The sequence below is a fragment of the Sarcophilus harrisii genome, chromosome 2 (assembly GCF_902635505.1).
Source record: "Sarcophilus harrisii chromosome 2, mSarHar1.11, whole genome shotgun sequence".
NCBI classification, from domain to species: domain Eukaryota; kingdom Metazoa; phylum Chordata; class Mammalia; order Dasyuromorphia; family Dasyuridae; genus Sarcophilus; species Sarcophilus harrisii.
Window position 1 is genome coordinate 622,676,115 of NC_045427.1, and position 20,771 is coordinate 622,696,885.

Below are 20,771 nucleotides of genomic sequence, written 5' to 3' on the forward strand. Positions count from 1 at the left end.
TATTTGTCTATTAACAATACTCACCTAAGTTCCTGGTCACTGGAGACTTCTTCAGTGAAAGTAGGGTCCTTGGTTCCCACACTTGGGCACCAAATGAGATGACTGTGTATTTTAAAATCAGCCTGAGTCAGGAATTCAGGTTAAGGGAAAATCTTCAATCTTTTTTCTCAGTAGAGGTGAAGAAGGATCAGAGGTAAAGGGATCGGAGGTAAAGGGAGATTAGCAATGTCAGCAGTTGTGTCAAGAAGCCAGCCAAACCAGAAGCCAACCAGACCTTCTTTCCCTGCCTCTCTTCCTGCCCCTCTGCCTCCATCCACCAAAATCGTCATTTCCTATACAACACATCAGGACTTGTACAAAGAGTGGGTGGGGGCCATTCTTTCTCCAAGCATATATATTAATAAAGTATGGTCCAATTACTATTTAGCCTCACGTGCTTGGGACCTCAGTGCATCAACTTAAGCCTCAGCCCCTTACAATACTTTTTATTTTGCTAGTGAAATAAATGAGAGCCTCTTGTATCTCAGTAAATACAAGCAGATACTGAATAATTATTGAAAAACATTTTAATATATATGTTTGTATATGTATATGTATGTATCTATATGTGTGTATATATTTGTAGTTTAGGCATTTCAAACTTACTAGTTAATTAGAATCCTTTTTTTTCTTTCAATACATATTCAAGTTTCCTACCTCTATACCTGTGTTCATATATTTCATTTTGCCTAATCTATGCTCTCCTTTATTCCTATTATATTTTCCATCTTTAAAACTCTAGGTTAAATTCCTTCCTCCATAATTTTTAAATTATTTCATACATAATTTTCTCTCTTTCCAAGTAATTCTCATGTTAGTTAATTCTTATCCTGAATACTTCTTCCATTGTGGTTTTATGTTGTGGGCATTTGTATACATGATGCATCTTATCTAGTGTTTTGGAAATGCTTTAGTAGAACTAACTGAATATGACTTATTTTTGTAATTAGTCTCAATATGGAAGATATAACAGAGTTTCTAGGTTTTATGTAAAGTATTGATAGACTTTACAACTAATTTGAAGGGATAGCCTCACTTTGTCTTCACCTGGAAGGGTTTTGTTTATTTTTCTGCCTGAGAGAAAGGAAAGAACATAAAATAAGGAAGACTATGTGTTAATGAAATAACCTTATAGAGAAGGAATGACAGATACTAATAAAGTTCTGGGATGAAGAAGTCAGCTGGTCTGTGCAGGAAAGAAATTGTCCCTAGGAGATTTTGCTCTTGCAGCTTTATAGGAATGGCAGGTCAGAGAAACCGTGATCAACATATCAATACATATATCCCTCTACTTTCTAGTTAAAGTTCTACCCTTCAGAGCCCTTTTAGCCACTTAATTTGGTGCTAAGGAAAGTCTGAGAGGTAGAGATTTTGCATTTGAACCATTTTATGGGGCAAAAAAAAATTATGCTCAGGGAAGTTATTTTTGCATTGTTTCATTGAAAAATAACCCTAATCACCTATACTTGAACCTTTCTAATATGGCACTGCAGCTCTCAGCAGAATTCTGCAGTCTCAGAGCAATTACTTAAAGCTGCTCTGGGGAAGCTCTGCTTTTTTTCTTATTTCAGAGTCCTGTTTTACTCTTAAAGAAAATTATCTTTTTAGGGGCTTCAAATTCTGATCTAACCATATTTTTAGAAAAGGGATGTGACTGCAGAGCTGACTTTGGATCTGGGATTGTTTGAGTGTTATGATAGGGCAAATGTAATTTTGTAAAATTATTTATGACATTTTTCTTCAGCAAATTGTCATGGAACCGGGGAATTAACTTTTGGTTGAGGAGTTTTCATGATCCTGAAAAAAATGACTGAAGAGATTTCCATTTTTTTTCATTTATTAAGCACCTGTTTACTATCTTTTTCTTTTATTAAAGTTTTTGATTTTCAAAACATATGACTGGACACATTACAACATTTGCTCTTGCAAAATTACAGGTTCCATTTTTTTTTTTCTTCTCCCTTTCTCTTACCTCCAATGGTAAGTAATTCAATATATGTTAAATGTATGCAATTCTTCTATACATATTTCCACAATTATCATGCTGTACAAGAAATATTAGCTCAAAAAGAGAAAAATAAGAAAGAAACAAAATACAAGCAAACAACAACAAAAAGAGTGGAAATACTATGTAATGTTCCACAGTCAGTCTTGATAGAGCTATTTGTGGATGTAGATGGCTCTCTTCCTCACAAGCTCATTGGAACTGGCCTGAATCATCATTGAGAAAAGCCATTCCCATCAGAAATGATCATTATATAATCATATTGTACAATTGTTGTACAATGATTTCCTGGTTCTGTTCACTTTATTTAGAATCAGTTCAGAAAGGTCTTTCCAGACTTCTCTGTAATCATCATGCTGATTGTTTTTTTTATAGAGAAATAATATTCCATAATTTTCATGTACCATAACTTATTCAGTCATTCTCCAACTGATGGTCATTCATTCAGTTTCCACTTTCTTGCCATTACAAAAAGGGACTGCCACAAACAGTTTTGCACATGTGGGTTCCTTTTCCTTCTTTTTAATCTCTTTGAGATACAAGCCCAGTAGAAACACTGTTGGGTCAAAGGGTATGCACAGTTTGATAACTCTTTGAACATAATTCCAAATTGCTCTCCAGAATGGTTGAATCAGTTCACAGCTCCACCAACAATGTATTAGTATCCCAGGTTTTTTTGCATTCCCTCCAACATTTGTCATTATCTTTTCCTTTCAATTTAGCCAATCTGAGAGGTGTGTTGTGGTAGCTCAGAGTTTTCTTAAATTGCATTTCTTTGATCAATGGTAATTTTGAGTACCTTTTTATATGACTAGAAATAATTTCAATTTATTCATCAGAAAAATTTTTTTCATATTATTTAACCATTTATCAACTGGAGAATGACTTGAATTCTTATAAATTTGAATCAAGTCTAAAATATATAAATATAAATATATAATTTTAGAAATGAAACCTTAACAGAACCCTTAAATGTAAAAAATGTTCCCCAATTTATTTCTTCCCTTCTAATCTTGTCTGCACTGGTTTTGTGTTTACAAAAACTTTTCAATTTAATATAGTCAAAATTATTTATTTTGCATTCAATAATGTACTTCACTTCTTCTTTGGACACAAATTCCTTCTTTCTTCACAAATCTAAGACATAAACTATCCTTTGTTCTTCTAATTTACTTATAATATCTTTTTTTTTGTCTTTATGTCAAATGAACACCACCTTAATTTTATTCTTTTCATTAAGTCCCTTGAAATTCTCGACCTTTTGTTCTTCCAGATGAATTTTTTTATTATTTTACCTAGCTCTGTAAAATAATTGAGATTTTTCTTTAGGTCCACAAGATGCTAATTATTTTTAAATTTTATTTTCTATACTTTTAAAATTAAGTATTTGTTTTTCAAATTCATTAAATCCCTTTAAATTCTTGACCTTCTCTCAGGTTCTGGGTCCTCCATGGATAATGGCAAAATAGTGGCTGTCCTATCCGCTATTATCATCCCAACTTTAAACTCTCTCATTTATATTTTATGCAATAAGGAATTCAAAATAGCTCTCAAGAAAATGCTTCCATTCATTAAATAAATAATTGTAATTTGCTCATATGAATTGGGTTATAATTTTAATTTTGAAATTCCAGTATAAAAATATGATGTAAAAGGCAATTTAGGTTCTAGGAACTTTAGTTATTTTAATTATGGAAATACTTTCACTCAGAACCTCAGAACTCAAAATGGATCTCAAAGCAACTTGAGCCTTATCACACAGTCGCTCTATACCCAAATTCCTTATTTCAGTTTTGGGTCATACAATCCCCTCTCAGTCACCATCACATTATTTATATTTTTCGTGTTACTTTTTTATTTACAAATGAATTCTGTTGATCTTTATTCCACAACATCTCTTATATTATTTCCCTTCTCTTCATGCAAATTATATATTTCAAATCAGGTCTACATCATTTATATTATTTACAGTATATTTAATTATAAGTATAATTATTTTCAAGTCCAGGTTTTAATTATGACATTTTCCTGCCAAGAAGTTTTAGAAAATCCTTATGACAAAGGGAAAAAGAGAAGACTATAGTTGTACCTTCAAACTTTAGGTTTTTTTCCAGTCTCTCTGTACAAAACCATTTGATTTTATCCATGCTTTACATTATTCTAGACACATTCCATTTTCAATCCACTCCATGTTAATGACTGTGTTCCTAACCAATGTGTATTAAAGGTAGTTAACGTACATGATGGAGAGATAACTGAACTTGTATTTAGGAAGCCCTGAATTTGAATCCTGTCTCATCTATTAGTTGTGTGTTCCCAAAGAATTCATTTGATCTCCATCAACTTCAGTTTCTTCATATTTTAAATGAAGATAATAATATTGCCTTCCTCACAGGATCACTGCAAAGATCCAGTAAAATATAATTATTATTACATTTGTCACCTAACTGAGCAAAAAAAAGTACTGAATTTGAACTGATGATATGCATTCAAATTGTACCTCTTTTAATTAATATTTATGTGATTGAGCAAATCATTCACTTTTAAAATTCTCATTCTCACAGTTACAAAATGAGAATCTTGGACTAGATCATCTCTGAGATTTTTCCAGGTATAAATTAAGGATACCATCATCTCTTTCAACTCTAAGTCTATGCTTACTATTTCTACAAATTTGTATAGATGGTTCCAAATGCCTTTCAAATTTCCTCTTTCCTTTTTCACACCAGTCTAAAGTCAGATATCTGCTTATCCTCTAAACAAATTCAATGGTCTCCTTTCAATCTTAGACCTGTCATTGTATATTATTCTTTCTCTGAACCAAGCCTAGATTCATAGACAAGCACATTGATTAAACTGCAACTTGGCTTGCATATTCAGTTCCCTGTTCCCTCTACTTTCTGCGTTAGAAGACTTAAGTGGAAAAAAGTTTTAAACAACTAACTGCTAAAGCCAATGTTTGTTCCACTTGGACTTCCTGACCTCTGGCTGAAAGCAATCATCTTTTCAACTGCTCAGTCCAACCACTGCTTCTCTCTGCTACCTGTTCAGAGTGTTTTGAAAATACCCCTGAGAAATGCTGATTAAGCTATGTTACTAAGTGATTTAGGCATAAAGAACAAGATTATAAATAAATTAGAGGAACATAAGATAGTTTACCTCTCAGACTTGTGGAGGAGGAAGACATTTGTAATCAAAGATGAACTAGAAACCATTATTGATCACAAAATAGAAAATTTTGATTATATCAAATTAAAAAGCCTTTGTACAAACAAAACTAATGCAAACAAGATTAAAAGAGAAGCAACAAACAGGGAAAACATCTTCACAATTAAAGGTTCTGATAAAGGCCTCATTTCAAAAATATATAGAGAATTGACTCTAATTTATAAGAAATATATAGAAATCAAGCAGTGTTACTACTGGGGTTATATCCCAAAGAGATTATAAAGAAGGGAAAGGGACCTGTATGTGCACAAATATTTGTGGCAGCCCTTTTTGTAGTGGCTAGAAACTGGAAACTGAATGGATGTCCATCAGTTGGAGAATGGCTGAATAAATTGTGGTATATGAATATTATGGAATATTACTGTTCTGTAAGAAATGACCAACAGGATGATTTCAGAAAGGCCTGGAGAGACTTATACGAACTGATGCTGAGTGAAATGATCAGGACCAGGAGATCATTATATACTTCAACAACAATACTATATGATGACCAGTTCTGATGGACCTGGCCATCCTCAGCAACGAGATCAACCAAATCATTTCCAATGGAGCAGTAATGAACCGAACCAGCTATGCCCAGAGAAAGAACTCTGGGAGATGACTAAAAACCATTACATTGAATTCCCAATCCCTATATTTATGCCCACCTGCATTTTTGATTTCCTTCACAAGCTAATTGTACAATATTTCAAAGTCTGATTCTTTTTTATACAGCAGAATAATGTTTTGGTCATGTATACTTATTGTGTATGTAATTTATATTTTAATGTATTTAACATCTACTGGTCATCCTGCCATCTAGGGGAAGGGGTGGGGGGGGGGTAAGAGGTGAAAAATTGGAACAAGAGGTTTGGTAACTGTTAATGCTGTAAAGTTACCCATGCATATAACCTGTAAATAAAAGGCTATTAAATTAAAAAATAATAATAAATAAATAAAAAAGAAAAAAAAAAGAAATCAAGCCATTCTGCAGTTGATAAATGGTCAAAGGATATGAACAGACAATTTTCAGATGATGAAGTTGAAACTATTTCCACTCATATGAAAGTGTTCCAAATCACTATTGATCAGAGAAATGCAAATTAAGACAACTCTGAGATACCACTATACACCTTTCAGATTGGCTAAGATGACAGGAAAAAATAATGATGAATGTTGGAGGGGATGTGGGAAAACTGCGACACTGATGCATTGTTGGTGGAGTTGTGAATGAATCCAACCATTCTGGAGAGCAATCTGGAATTATACCCAAAAAGTTATCAAACTGTGCATACCCTTTGATCCAGCAGTGTTACTACTGGGCTTATATCCCAAAGAGATACTAAAGAAGGGAAAAGGACCTGTATGTGCCAAAATGTTTGTGGCAGCCCTGTTTGTAGTGGCCAGAAACTGGAATACAGAGAGGATTGGCAAGACTTACATCAACTGATGCTAAGTGAAATGAGCAGAACCAGGAGATCATTATACACTTCAACAATGATACTCTATGAGGACATATTCTGATGGAAGTGGATTTCTTTGACAAAAAGAAGATCTAACTCAGTTTCAATTGATCAATGATGGACAGAAGCAGCTACACCCAAAGAAAGAACACTGGGAAATGAATGTAAACTGATTGCATTTTTGCTTTTCTTCCTGGGTTATTTTTACCTTCTGAATCCAACTCTTCCTATGCAACAAGAGAACTGTTCAGTTCTGCACACATATATTGTATCTAGGATATACTGTGACATATTTAACATGTATATGACTGCCTACCACTTAGGGGAGGGAGTGGTGGGAGGGAAGGGAAAAGTCAGAACAGAAATGAGTGCAAGGGATAATGTTGTAAAAAAAAAAAAAATTACCCAGGCATGGGTTCTGTCAATAAAAAGTTATAATTATTTTTTAAAAAGATATGTGACTTAGGACACTGACCTAACATGCAATATACATACTCAAAAGCAGCCCCCTTTAGCCAACTTGAGGAGAGGAAACATGGCGGGGGGGAAGAAGTCATATAAGAGAAACAAAATTGAGCTTTGGAGCAACTAGGAATCAGAGAAGTCAAGAAAGGAATGGTCTTCTAGATTGACTGAGTAATTATTACCACGGAAAATCCTATAACTAGGTTGATGTTTGACTTAGTTTTTCCTGAAGACAAAAATTAGGTAAAATGTCACAATCCCACATCACTCCAAGAATCTATGGTTTTGATTGAGTTACTGATCTTTCAAATCCCAGAACATTATACACTATGAAAAGGTTAATAAAAAGAAAAAAGTTAGCTCTCTCTCTATATATATAGATAGATAGATGCATATATATACACATATATATATTATCCTAGCATGTCTAAATTTTGAACTTTTGTGATCAGAAAGTTTACATTTCTAAGAATTTTTATTTTCCTTTCATTTTTGAATATGGGGAGAAAGATTCGAAATTTTTTGCATCATTGAACTTTTTGCTTTTCTGGAAAAAGTCGTGGATCTCTTCTCAAAATATTCCTTTCAGATAAAATTGATAAAATTTCAATGAAATTAAAATTAATAATAATAATAATATGATTGTGACATTTATGTAATATCAATGTTTTCAAAGTATTTTACAGTTCTTATCTTATTTTAAGCGCACAATAACCCTGAGATGCAAGAGCTATTATGATTTATCTTTGATTACTTGACTTGCTCAAGTAATAGGTGTTTCTATCTGGATTTGAATTCAAATCTTCCTCACTAACGTCCATTTCTCTGCCAGAGAATTATTCTTTTGAAATAAAATTAATAAGAAACAATGTTTGTAAGCTCTTTAAAACCCCCTAACTTAGAGAATAGACATAGAATCTGATGTGTTCTATATTTCAAGGCACTCTAAAATGAGAATCACATCACAAAGAGTTTTTTGAGGGCAGCTTTGACATCCTTGTTTCTCAGAGTATAGATCAGTGGATTTATAGCAGGGCTTAGGGTGGTATACATCACAGCAACAGCTTTCCCTTTTTCAGGAGAATAGCTAGTACTTGGACTTATATAAGCAGAAAATGCAGCAAAATAGAAAATGGTAATTACAATAAGGTGGGAAGAACAAGTAGAAAATGCTCTCTTCTTTCCCTCTTCAGACTGGATGTTCATGATGTTGCCAATGATAAAGCCATAGGACATTATTGTCAGTAAGAAATTGGTACCAGCCAAGAGGAGATCTGTGAAAAGTGTCGAGTTCATTCACTTTTGTTGAGGAGCAAGAGAGTGGTAACATTTGGGGGATCTCACAGAAAAAGTGATCAATGACATTAGGACCACAGAAAGACAATTGTAACAGCATGGCTGTGTGGATTCCAGAATTCATCCCACCCATAAACCATACTCCAGTTACCAACATCCCACAGATCTTCTCACTCATCAGAGTGCTATAATGTAAGGGCCGGCAAATAGCCACATACCGATCATAAGCCATAGCTGTGAAAAGAAGGAGCTCAGAACCCAAAGCCCAAGAGAAGACAAAGATCTGGGTCATGCACTCAACAAAGGGGATGGTTTTCTTCCCCTCCACCAGATTCTCCAACAACTTGGGCACCACTGTAGTGGTGCAAATGATATCCAACAAGGCCAAATTGATCAAGAAAAAATACATGGGTGTATGAAGACCTGCAGTGATCCAAATTGAAGCAATGATGAGAGAATTGCCAATAATAGCCAAGACATAGAAGAACAGGAAGAAACAAAAGAAGAGAATGTCAAGATGAGAGTTTTCAGAGAAGCCCTGGAGAATAAATTCAGTGACCGGTGTCTGGTTATTAAGAGCCATGGCTCTATTATCATATTCTAGGGGAATCTCATAGTAAATCTTGAGCTGTAAGAAAAATAGAAGAAGACCAAATAATCCTTTCCTGAGGGACTGTGACAAGATTGGGTGTGAGGACTCATACAATACCCAGGGAAGAAGTAGAAGGTCCTCATGACTATCTCTGAAACTTCTGATCCTGTCAGACAATCTCACTTCAGTTGCAGCCCAGACTTCATGCCAGGATAGGATAGTTGGTGATCTATGGTTGCTGAACACAGAGATAATGACTAGAACTGTCTAGAAGCATCTGGTGATTCCCACAATAAGCACTGGCAATACCTCTTTACCTCTAATTTTGCATTTCTAGCTCTATATTAGACATTTCAATCAGGGTGTCCCATAAAATTTAAATTCAATATGTCAAAAAATGGAAGCCATTATTTTTCCCTCCAAACCCTCTCCCTTCTAAACTTCCTTATTGCTATTAAGGTCCCTCCTTTGCTCCCAGCAACCCAGGCTTCAACCCAAGAGACATCCTTGGCTTTTCATTCTCTCATTCCTATATATTCCATCTGTTTCCAAGTCCTACAGATTTTACCTTCATAACATCTTCTAAAAAACATTTCTTCTCTCCTTTGATACTTTGATCACCTTCATGTACGCCTTAAACATTTCATGCCTAGTTTATTTCAATAGCCCACTGGTGTCATTCCTACTTAAATTTTCTTCTTATTGTAGTTTGCCCACCACTCAAATATTAAATTAGTCTTCCTCATTAACTGTCACCCTCCACTGCACACAACAAATGCCTGTTTCCCTATTCCTCCTAAAATTCAATATAAAACTCTCTTTCATCCTAAGCCCTTGACACAGTGTACCCCTTTAACTCTCCAAACTCATACCTTTTATCTTCTAATAACTCCCACTCTCTCTGTGATGCAGTGACACTGACCTCCATACTGTTGCATCCCTATCCCTAGATTTTGAGCATTTTTACTGGTTGTCACTCTTGTCTCTGATGTCTGCAATGGTCTCCTTCCTCAATGCCACCTCCTTTATCTCTTGGCTTGTTCAACTCTCAACTAAAATCCCATCTTCTGCAAGGAGCATTTCCTGATGCATCTTAATGCTAGTGCTTGACCTCTGAGATTATCTCCAAATGATCCTGCTTGGATCTTGTTTCTATAGAGTTGTTGCATGTTTTCTCTCCCATTAGACACTGAGCTCCTTGAAAGCATGGAAATGAGGAGAGAAAATCTTCCAAGCATAGGAAATTTCTGAAAAAAAAAGTCTTGGATTCTGAATATGTAATGTTGTAAGAAAAGCAGCATGGAGGCCTGTTTTGCTGAATCACAAAGTACATGGGAAATAGAAGTGGTGAGAAGTGAGATGCATAGAGAATGTAAAGATAGTAGAGAGTCTGATTGGGAAAAGCATTGAATACCAAACAGATAATTTAATATTTAATTCTAGAGGTAATGGGGAAACAACTAAAGTTTATTTCTTGGATTAGTGACATTACCACATCTTCACTTTAGGAAGATTAATTTGGCATCTGGAGAGATACTTGAGACAGGGGACAACTTGCAAGCTATTTCTATACACCAAAATAGTAGGTGTGGGAGTGAGTAGTTATTAACATTTCCATAAAAGTTTGATCAATGAACATCCTCACCTGAGATATGGAGTCTCCCAGTCTACAAAAAAAAGTAAGGATTGCTGAACAGTGGATAGGAAGACTTTCATATTTCATTTCCAGTTTATGAATTGTGCATTGCAATAGCTGCTCTCTACCCCCATACTGAAAGAAACAGTTGATGGAAGGATTAGTTAGAAAAAAGAGATTCCCTTCCCTTGCCCCTGTATTGGCCACTTCTTCTCAAGAGTGTCTGGGATGGGCTAGGTTCCACAGAGTTGCAAACCCTTCCAAAGCATTTCCAGTACTATATGATACAGCAATATGAATTCTTTCCTCTTTCTCTGTATTCCCAGACTTCGATCTCAGAAATATAAGGTGCAAATGTCCCTCAAGGAGGAACTCTTCTCATCTAGGACTGGAGTTCTTAATCTGGCATCCATGAGTGAACCTGCTACATTTAAACATAATCCATTTCCTTTGAAATTCTTACATAAAAGTACACAAAAAACCAGACAGGATGGGTTTAATCACACCTCAGAATACCTCCAATTCATCTTAATTGTTTCTCTCTTTGAAGGATTTGTAAAATGTGATTTCCCCAAAGATTCATTTATAATGAGAGATATGTATGTTAAATAGACTTTGAATTTCGATTATGTATATGTCATTTTAAGACAGGAAGATGAATATTTGGTGATAAAACATGAAAAGAAAAAGTTTTAGGAACTGAATATTCAGCCACTCACACAACATCACATTTCTCATCATCATTTCTGAGCCACCTAGCTTAACATAAGGCAAAGACTTAGAGCGCATAATAGAAATTTCAAAAAAATGCTTGTCAATTTGTAATTTGAAGGTTGTTTGATTAAAAGAACTATAAATAGAATTATAAAATGTAGTTGGAAAAACTCTTAGAAGTTGGAAAATTTCTCAACTGAGAGCTAGATGGAGTTGTGATGAAATCAGAAAGCATAGATTGCCTAGTTCACTTTATTGAACTTTACTTAAAACATTGAAAGAAGCAGCTAAATATAATGGATGGCAAAGTCCCCTCTGATTGGCTCTGTAAGGACAGTTTTCCCTACACTGACTGAGAACTACATTAGGACTTTGCTTCATGAATTCATGGAAACACATAAGAGGGCAATTATGTATTGTTTCATCATCACCAATGCTTCTTGCTGGTCAGAATCTTGACAGTGACATTCTAATAGCTCATTGGGCTCCCAAGTGACATTGCTTTTCCTTGAAGTTATGGATTTTCCAAAAACTCCAATCTGTTTCATTTGATAAAATAAGGAAACTAAGAGGTATAGCAGTTAAATAACTGCTATAGATCATTTGCTAGCTGTAGCACAACTATGTGTCTGTAGTATATACAGATATGTGTGTGTATGTATATATTTCTATACACAATTAAGCAGAGGCAGATGCTTAAGGACTAATGCTGGTCAGGTCAGCTAAGAAAGAATGTTCAAAATATTCCTAATGGTTAGATAAGAAAGGATAAATCATGGGAGTTAATTCCTATCCTATATGCAAACTAAGGCCAAGTAACTTAATCGTTTTAGTAGCTGAAGCAGTTCTTAAGTCACTTAATTACAGAAGGGTTTCTAGTCTTCATTGAGTTTCCCACCTCTATAAAATTATAAATCTAAAACAACAACAAAAAAATGAATTACCAAGGATTACTAAGAATTTAATTTAGGTAATATTTTATGATGTCCAGGGTGTAGGAAATATGGGGCAGGGGGTGGAGAGAAAACTGATTTAAAAATCAATATAAAGCAATGAACATTAGAGCTCAAGAGATTTCAGAGATATAAAACTGAAATGCAAGTTTTAGGACTATATATTTAAAGATGGAAGTTATCTTAGAAATTTATTCCAATATTATACTTTACAAATGAGGAAATTGAGGCTTAAAGATGTTAAGATTTCCTCAGTGTTATCTAGGTGTTTAAGTGGTAGAATAAAGATTAAAGTCAAGCTATTGGTCTCTTACCACTTTCAGACTACTTTATAGTAACCTCTTATCAATATCTTTCTTTTTATTGAACAAATCCCATTAAAGTCAATAGCCATGAAAATAATGCTCACCTGGAATTCTTCCATGAATACTCTCAAATGGGAAGAGTTCTCTATCAATCTCCTACCTATTAGTCTTGAGTTTGTCTTTAGAAAAAATGAGAGAGGCAATCATTTGAGGTTATGCAAGACCAATAACTTGCAAAAATGTAATAATGCTAAGATCTTTGACTATCTGCAGGGCACTTCATGAGGAAGCAAAAAATTAACCAGCTTTTAAGAAAATAGCACACTGTCTAAAGGGGATAGATGTGCATTGGCCACAAGGGATTCTTTTAACCAGGTTTTTGTGGGAAGGACCCTGAAGGAGCAATTATCTGATGGTGCTGGTGTTGTGAATACTGATGAGGTATAAACTTGATTCCAGGTCAGTACTCAAGAGAAAAATTCCTAAAGTCACTTATAGAACCTTAGCACAGGAAGGATTGTTAATGATCATCCTTATTTTACAGATAAGGACAATGAAATATAAAGAGGAAAAGTCAATTGAGTAAAGCCATGAAATAAACTAGCTTCAGAGATGGAGCTGGAAGCCAGGCCTCCTGCTTCCTATTCTAATACTCACTAATATATGATTCTGAACTCTAAAGGAACTGTTTATAAGCATCACGATACTGATATTCCTTCTTTACCAGGTTTACCAGAGGAATTTCAAGGAAATAGGAAGCATGTGAGCAAAAGGTGTGTGTTTTAGTCCCTGTTTAGCCATTAGCTAACTCTATGACTAATAGATTCCTCTTTTTTCTGGGCTTCAGGAGTAGAACTGTCTTGATTCTGTATTTGTATGCCCTGTGCCTAGTACAATGTTTGGAGCGTAACAAGTGCTGAATAAATGATTGTTAAGTGATTGGAGGATTTCTAGGATTGAATTCCCCAGCCTGAGGGGGGCAGAGTTGGTTGATTGTTGTTCTTCATTCTGAAAGGGCACCAAAATGACATCGCTATGTTAGAATCAAATTATAATGTGTCTGATTGTGGTTAATTAAACTCATATTACCTCAGAATGGGCTCCCACAGTTCAGAAACAAATAATTCATAGGAACATTTAGAGTGGACTCTAACTTTGTGCATCTCTCATTTCTTCTAAATCAATTCAGTTCTGCTTTACTCATAGAACACAGCATGTCAAGCAGGGCCATGTGGTGCCAGTTTCTCTCAATTCTAAAGTTCTTAACAGAGACCTTGAGAGTCTTGATTATTCATCTGTATAAAGGTAAATGGAAGGTAAATTGTACTGTGACAATCACAAATTCTTTCTCTTAATGCTGGAAAGATTTTTGCCAGAGTCCTCCTTAATAGACTACCCCTACACCTGGAAAAAAGGTCATCTATTTGAGACCCAGTGTAGCTTCAGAAGGAGCTGATGGACAGTCAATGTGGTGTTTACTGCCCTTCAACTCCAGGAAAAATGCCAGAAACAGAACAAAAGTCTGTATACAACATCTGTAGATTTGAGCAAGACCTTTGATACTGTCAGCTATGAGAACTTATGGGAAATTATGTCAAAATTGATTGTCCAGAAAAATTCATCAGGATAGTATGTTAATTTTATGATAGGATGTTTGTCAGAGGAACAGAATAGGAGAAGAAAGAGGCATATTTTTCTGAATCTCAAAGAAGGAAAGAAATGAACAGAATTCAGCCCAACAACATATTGTTCTGTGTAAGTTTGTCACTTCAGCAATTTTCAACAGCGAGGTGATTCAGGTCAGCTCCAATGGTCTTGGGATGGAGAGAGCCATTTGCATCCAGAAAGAGGGCTATGGAAACTGAGTGGGGATCACAGCATGGTATTCTCACTTTTTTATAGTTGTTTGCTTGCATTTTGTTTTCTTTCTCATTGGTTTCTTTTTTCATCTGATTTTTCTTGTGCAACATGATAATTGTAAAAATATGTATAGAAGAATTGTACATGTTTAGCATATATTTGATTACTTGTTGTCTAGGGGAGGGTGAGGAGAAAGGAGGGAAAAACTTTGGAACACAAGTTTTTTGTAAGGGTGAATGTTGAAAATGATGTATGCATATGTTTTGAAAATAAAAAAAAAAACTTTTAAAAAAGATTTGGTCATTTCCTGTTGAAAAGAGTAAGTTGGCAAATCTTAGAGTCATTTAGACAGCATTTGTGTCTATCAATTGTGTGGGGCCATGAGCCTGGGTAACAGTGGAACTGAAAGTGTATTAAAGGCCCTTAAGTATATTGACCTAATTCTTTCAAGGGAATCAGCAACACTCCCTCAAATCAGAAATGCAACATTAACAAGGCAGATCTTCAATAGATAGTAAGAATGAAATTGAAAATCAAGGCTATCGGAGCACCATCAGTATAACTCTAAAGAAATGGAACCAACTAATGACAAAATAGTTGACATGGGACAAAATAGTAATCAAAAGGGAGTTCATAAATTATGCCAAAGACATGGAAGAAGAATAGAGTCGAAGTATGGTTTATTTCTTGCAGTAGAATTTATAGAGATCCTTAAAGGAGAAATTTTCAATCCAGGACACAGTAAATGTTGCACAGAAATGTAAATATTCCCTTACCTTAAAGCATAAATTTTCTGGAAATTTACTTTTTGGAAAATTTCTTTACTAATATATATTGAATGGATAAGAATAATTTCATTACTAGACTTTTCCTGCCTAATTATTTTGCTAGCAAATCTCAGTGAAATGTTTTTCTATTTAATTGGTGTTTCTTACCTGGTCTTTTTAAAAATTATGTAGTATAAATTATATTTTACTTTATAATTATTTCTTTAGTGTTTCTAACTAGGTTTTTTTTAGAAAATTATCTATTAATTTGGACTTGTCACATATTATCTTGATGTTTAATGCTAATATTTGAAAATTCCAGTTTCAACTAAGCATCTACATTGTAAAAATAAATGGTTAGATGAGAATGGATCATTTTAGAAACATAAAATTTGAATTTTCTCCAGTACTATTTAAGAAAATTAACTATTTTATGATTAATTTTTATTTTTTCAGTTTGCACTCATTTTTTTTTTTCCTCCAACTACTGGAAAAAAAAGAAAAATCCTTGAAAAAAATTATGTAAGTCAGCAACAAACAATCCTTAACTTTTCATGTCCAAAATTGTGTGTCTCAATCTGCATATTTAGTTTGCCCATTCTTTTGTTGGACAGTGAGTAGTATTTTTTCATCATCAGTCATCTAACATCACAGTTGGTCATTTGCATTAATTTGAGTTCTCAAGTATTTCAGAGTTTTTTTTTTTTTGTTGTCCTAGAAATAATTCTATTTGTTCTCCATCATTTCATACAAGTTTTCTGCAGTTTCTCTGAAACCATAGCTAGTGTCATTATTTTATAGCATCAAGGCATTTCCTTACATTCATGTATTACAATTCATTCAGCCATTTTTTCAATTGATGTTTACCAACTTAGTTTTCAGTTCTTGACCATCACCAAAAGAATTGCTATAGATTTTTTTTTTTTTTACATACAGGTTATTGTACTTCTTTTTTATCTTTTTTTTTTTTTTGAGGGCTATTGTTAATATTGGTATGATGGCTACAGATGCAGTTCAGTGACTTTAGAGGAATAGTTCCAATTTGCAATTCAGAATGGCTGAACTAATTCATAGCTCCACCAACAATATACTAATGTTCTTTTCCCCATAGTTATTTTTTTCTACTTTAATGGTAGTAATTAGCCACAGATTAGGATACAATATATAATGTTCTTTCCTGAGGTATAAAAAATCCTTGCCCTCAAGACAAGAGCTTATATTCTTCTAAGCAGAAAATATATTCACAGATAAATGTGACATAATATTGAGTGCAATGGGTAAAGAGAAAAATCAGACAAAAGATTTTAAGAAAAATTAGGACCAGTGCCAGATTACAGACTATATTACAAAGTGGTGATATCATAAACAAATTGTGAAAGAATGATAAAACATACCTGTTCAAATAAGAGATAGAGATTATAATGGAGAGTGTGATTGATGATTTTAAATAAATAAAATGTAAAGGTTTTATACAAATAAAACAAATGACACAAAAGTAAGAAAGAAAATAGGAAAGTGGGCTAAATTTATATGAAAAGTTTTTTTCTGATAAAAGCCTCATTTGTCAAATATATTAGAAATTCAGCCAAATTTATTACAAAAAAGTAAGAACTGTTTCCTAATTGATAAATAGTTGTGTGATACGAAGAGCCAGTTTCTAGAAGGAATAAAATGTTAATAATCACATTTAAATTTTTTTCTAAATCCCTACTGATTAGAGAAATGAAAAATAAAACAATTCTCAGAAACCACCTCACACCTATCAGATTTGCTAACATGACCAAAAAGGAAAATGACAAATTCTGGAGCAGATGTGGGAAAGGTGGGACACTAATACTTAGTTGGTGCAACTGTGAACAAATCCAACCATTTTGGAGCACAATTAGAAAGCATTCTCGTTATAGTTTAAAACTATGCATACCCTTTAACCCAGAAATACCACTACTATGACTACATTTCAAAGAAATCAAAGAAAAGGTAAAATGATTTATATGTACAAAAATATGTATATTATATCTTAGTAGTAGTAAAGATTAGAAACTGATGAAGTTCCCACCAATTGAAGAATGACCAAAAAATATGTGCTATATGACTGTAAGGTGATGCCATTTTATTAAAAGAAGTAACAAGCAAGATTATTTCAGAAAAACACTATATGAACTGATGTAAAAGTTCACAAAACCAAGAAAACATTATATACAGTGACAGCAATACTGTAAGAAAATCAACAATGAAAAACATAGCTACTCAGATCAAGAGAATTATTTAAAAATTCCTAAGTACCCATAACAAAAATGCTAACCACTTTCAGAGAGAGAGAACTGATGAATTCTGCATACAACTTGAAATGCATATTTTATTTTTTTTTCTTTATTTTTCTCAGCTTTATGTGTTCTCTTTTGTAACATGGCTAATATAACCATGACATCCCTTAACAATTAATATTAAATTTCTTGTCTTCTCAAGGGGGGAGAAAAGATAAAAGAGATGGAGTGCCTTTGGAACACACATTGTAAAAAAATGAAGGTTAAAATGTTTATATATAATTAAGAATAATTTAAGGAAATACTTTAAAAAATAAGGAGGAAAAAACTACTTCCATCTGAAGGGGATCAGTGAAGATGTTTAGAGGACAAGAGATATTTAAGTTCAGCCTGATTTGAGAAGGGAAAATAGAATTTTGAAAAGTAGAGATGAAGAAAAAGTGAATCCCAGACATCTATACAAATGTTATTAATTTATACCTGACAAAATCTCAGACATAATTTATTTAAACTTGCTTATTTTATAGCTGAGAAAATGAGACTGAGAAAGATGAAGTGATTTGCTCAATCCCACAAGTATTAATTAGAAGAAGTAGGATTTGAATCCATATGATTTGGCTTGAAATCCAGTACATTATGTCCAGTTAGGTGTCAACTATAACAATAGCTAATATTGCTATAACTCTTTTAGATTTCAGAGGCAGTTTACATATCTATTATTTTACTGGATCATTGCTATGATCCTGTGAGGAAGGCAATATTATTATCCTCATTTAAAGTATGAAGAAATTGATGTTATCCGAGATCAGATGAATTGTCTGGGAATACACAACTAATAGATATCTGAGGCAGGATTCAAATTCAGGACTTCCTAAATCTAAGTCTAGTTATCTCTCCATTTTGCCACCTAACTAGATACTTTTAATACATATTGCTTAGAAACATTGTCATTAATATGGAGTAGATATAAAATGGAATGTGCATGAATGTAAAGCATGGATAAAAATATGATTATGTATGGTGAGACTATAAAAAGCCTTACGTTTTAAGATAAAAAAATTATCTTCTCTTTTTCCATTTGTCATAAGGATCTTCTAAAAAATTTGGTAGGAAAATGTCATGATTAAACCTGGACTGTAGAATCGTTCTATATGAAGTATATATGTATATAGTTTTGTAGAAAACAGGAAGACATTGGAGGCAAACAAATAATTAGATATATTGTAAATAATATAATGATGGGGACATGATCTGGGATATATTATTTGAATGATGATAAGGGAAACAGTATAATAGACATTGTAAAGTAAAGATCAACAGAATTTGGTTGGCAACTGATTCAATGTAAAGAAATAGTAACAAGGCATGAAAAATAAGCTTATGATGACTGAGAGAGTATTGCATGATCCAAAACTGAAATAAGTTGGGAATAGAGCAGCAGTGTGGTAAGGCTCAAGTTGGCCAGAGATTCATTCTGAGTTCTGAGATTCTGAGTAAATCTAACAAAACTTCCTAGAAACTAACTTGCCTTTTACAACATATTTTATACTAGAATTTCAAAAATAAAATTATAACTAAGACATATGAACATAATTACAATTATTTATTTAATGAATGGAAACATTTTCTTGAGGGCTGTTTTAAAATCCTTGTTGCGTAAAGTATAAATGAGAGGATTTAAAGTTGGGCTGATAGTGGTGTATAGGACAGCCACTACTTTGCCATTATCCATGGAAGACCCAGAACCTGGGAGAATATATGTGTATATAACTGTGGTATAATATATAGTAACTACAATGAGGTGGGAAGAACAGGTAGAGAATGCTTTTTTCTTGCCTTCTGTGGTACGGATCTTTAGGATGCTGGAAATAATGAAGCCATAGGATACCATAGTGAACACAAAATTAATCACCCCAAAGTATACATCTGCAATGACTATCATGATATTATTCAGATATGTAGAGGTGCAGGAGAGCAGTAGCAAAGTGGGGATTTCACACAAAAAGTGCTTAATTTTATTTGGGCCACAGAAGATTAACCGTATCATAAGACCAGTGTGCACTGATGAATTAATGGCACTAATGGCCCACACACTACCAGCTAGGAGGAAACAAACCATTCTGCTCATCATTGTGGTGTAATGCAGAGGGTGACAGATGGCCACATATCTGTCATAAGCCATAGCTGTGAAGAGTAGGAGTTCAGCACCCAAAAACCATGTAAGGAAATACAACTGAGTCATGCACCCAACATAGGAGATGGACTTCTTGTCCGCAAGGTTTTCCAGCAATTTGGGCAGAACTGTGGTTGTGCAGCCAATATCTAAGATGGCCAAGTTGGCAAGGAAAAAATACATGGGTGTATGGAGACCAGAATCTACACTTATGGCCACCACAATAAGAGTGTTACCTGCTAGGGCTACTATGTAAAGAAAAAAGAAGATACAAAAGAGAACAAGCCGAATTGGATGTGTCTCAGAGAAGCCAAGCAGGATAAACTCAGTCACCACTGTTTGATTTCTCTCTGCCATTCGAAGTTGACTCCTTGATCCACCAGTGAATGTCTTCCAAAAAAGAGACTTCTTCATGTGGCAATAAATAAGTCAGCTGAACTTTAACAGAAAGAAAATGTACATATTTCCATTAAAAATGTTAAATACTTAGGGTTGTAGCACATATACTCAAAACTAACTTATTGCAAACTGGTGAAAATGTATATTGAAAAGAACATTAGCACCTGCTTCACAAATGAGATTAACATAAAATTCAATACCCTTCAATTGATGTTTGACTTCTAAGTGATATCAATTTGCAAACATGTGTCTTGTTTTCTTTGACCACTCGCTTTTTGTGTTTCACAGTATAACTTTTACCTTTTGTTTTACCTTTAATTACATTTCCTTTTTGAAGACAAGAGTCACATCTTATTTTTTATTTGCTTTTTCCAATTAATTAAATAAATATTTATTAAGTATCTACTATGTACCAGGCACTGTGACAAGTACTGGGGATACAGAAAAGAAAAAGACTCATGAATAGTATAGAAAAAAAGGAAACAATGAACCAGTGGCCTTTGAATCAGAAGGCTTGGCTTTGAGTGGCAGCTCAGACACTTTTAAGTTCTGTGACCTCAAACAAATCAAATTGACCTGTTTGAGCCTTGGTTTTTCCATCTGTTAATAGAATATTATTAAATTTTGCAGCAG

The 20,771-nt window shown here is 33.9% G+C and overlaps 1 protein-coding gene and 1 pseudogene across 1 annotated transcript; both read right to left on the minus strand.

The window, feature by feature from the left end:
• Positions 1-8,136: 8,136 nt before the first annotated feature.
• On the minus strand, positions 8,137-9,058 carry LOC100916752 (annotated as a pseudogene).
• A 10,111-nt stretch (positions 9,059-19,169) lies between these two features.
• Positions 19,170-20,096, minus strand: LOC100916494 (olfactory receptor 13A1-like). The gene has a single exon (XM_012543603.1). The coding sequence runs from the start codon at positions 20,094-20,096 to the stop codon at positions 19,170-19,172; it is 927 nt and encodes a 308-aa protein (XP_012399057.1).
• Positions 20,097-20,771: the final 675 nt, after the last annotated feature.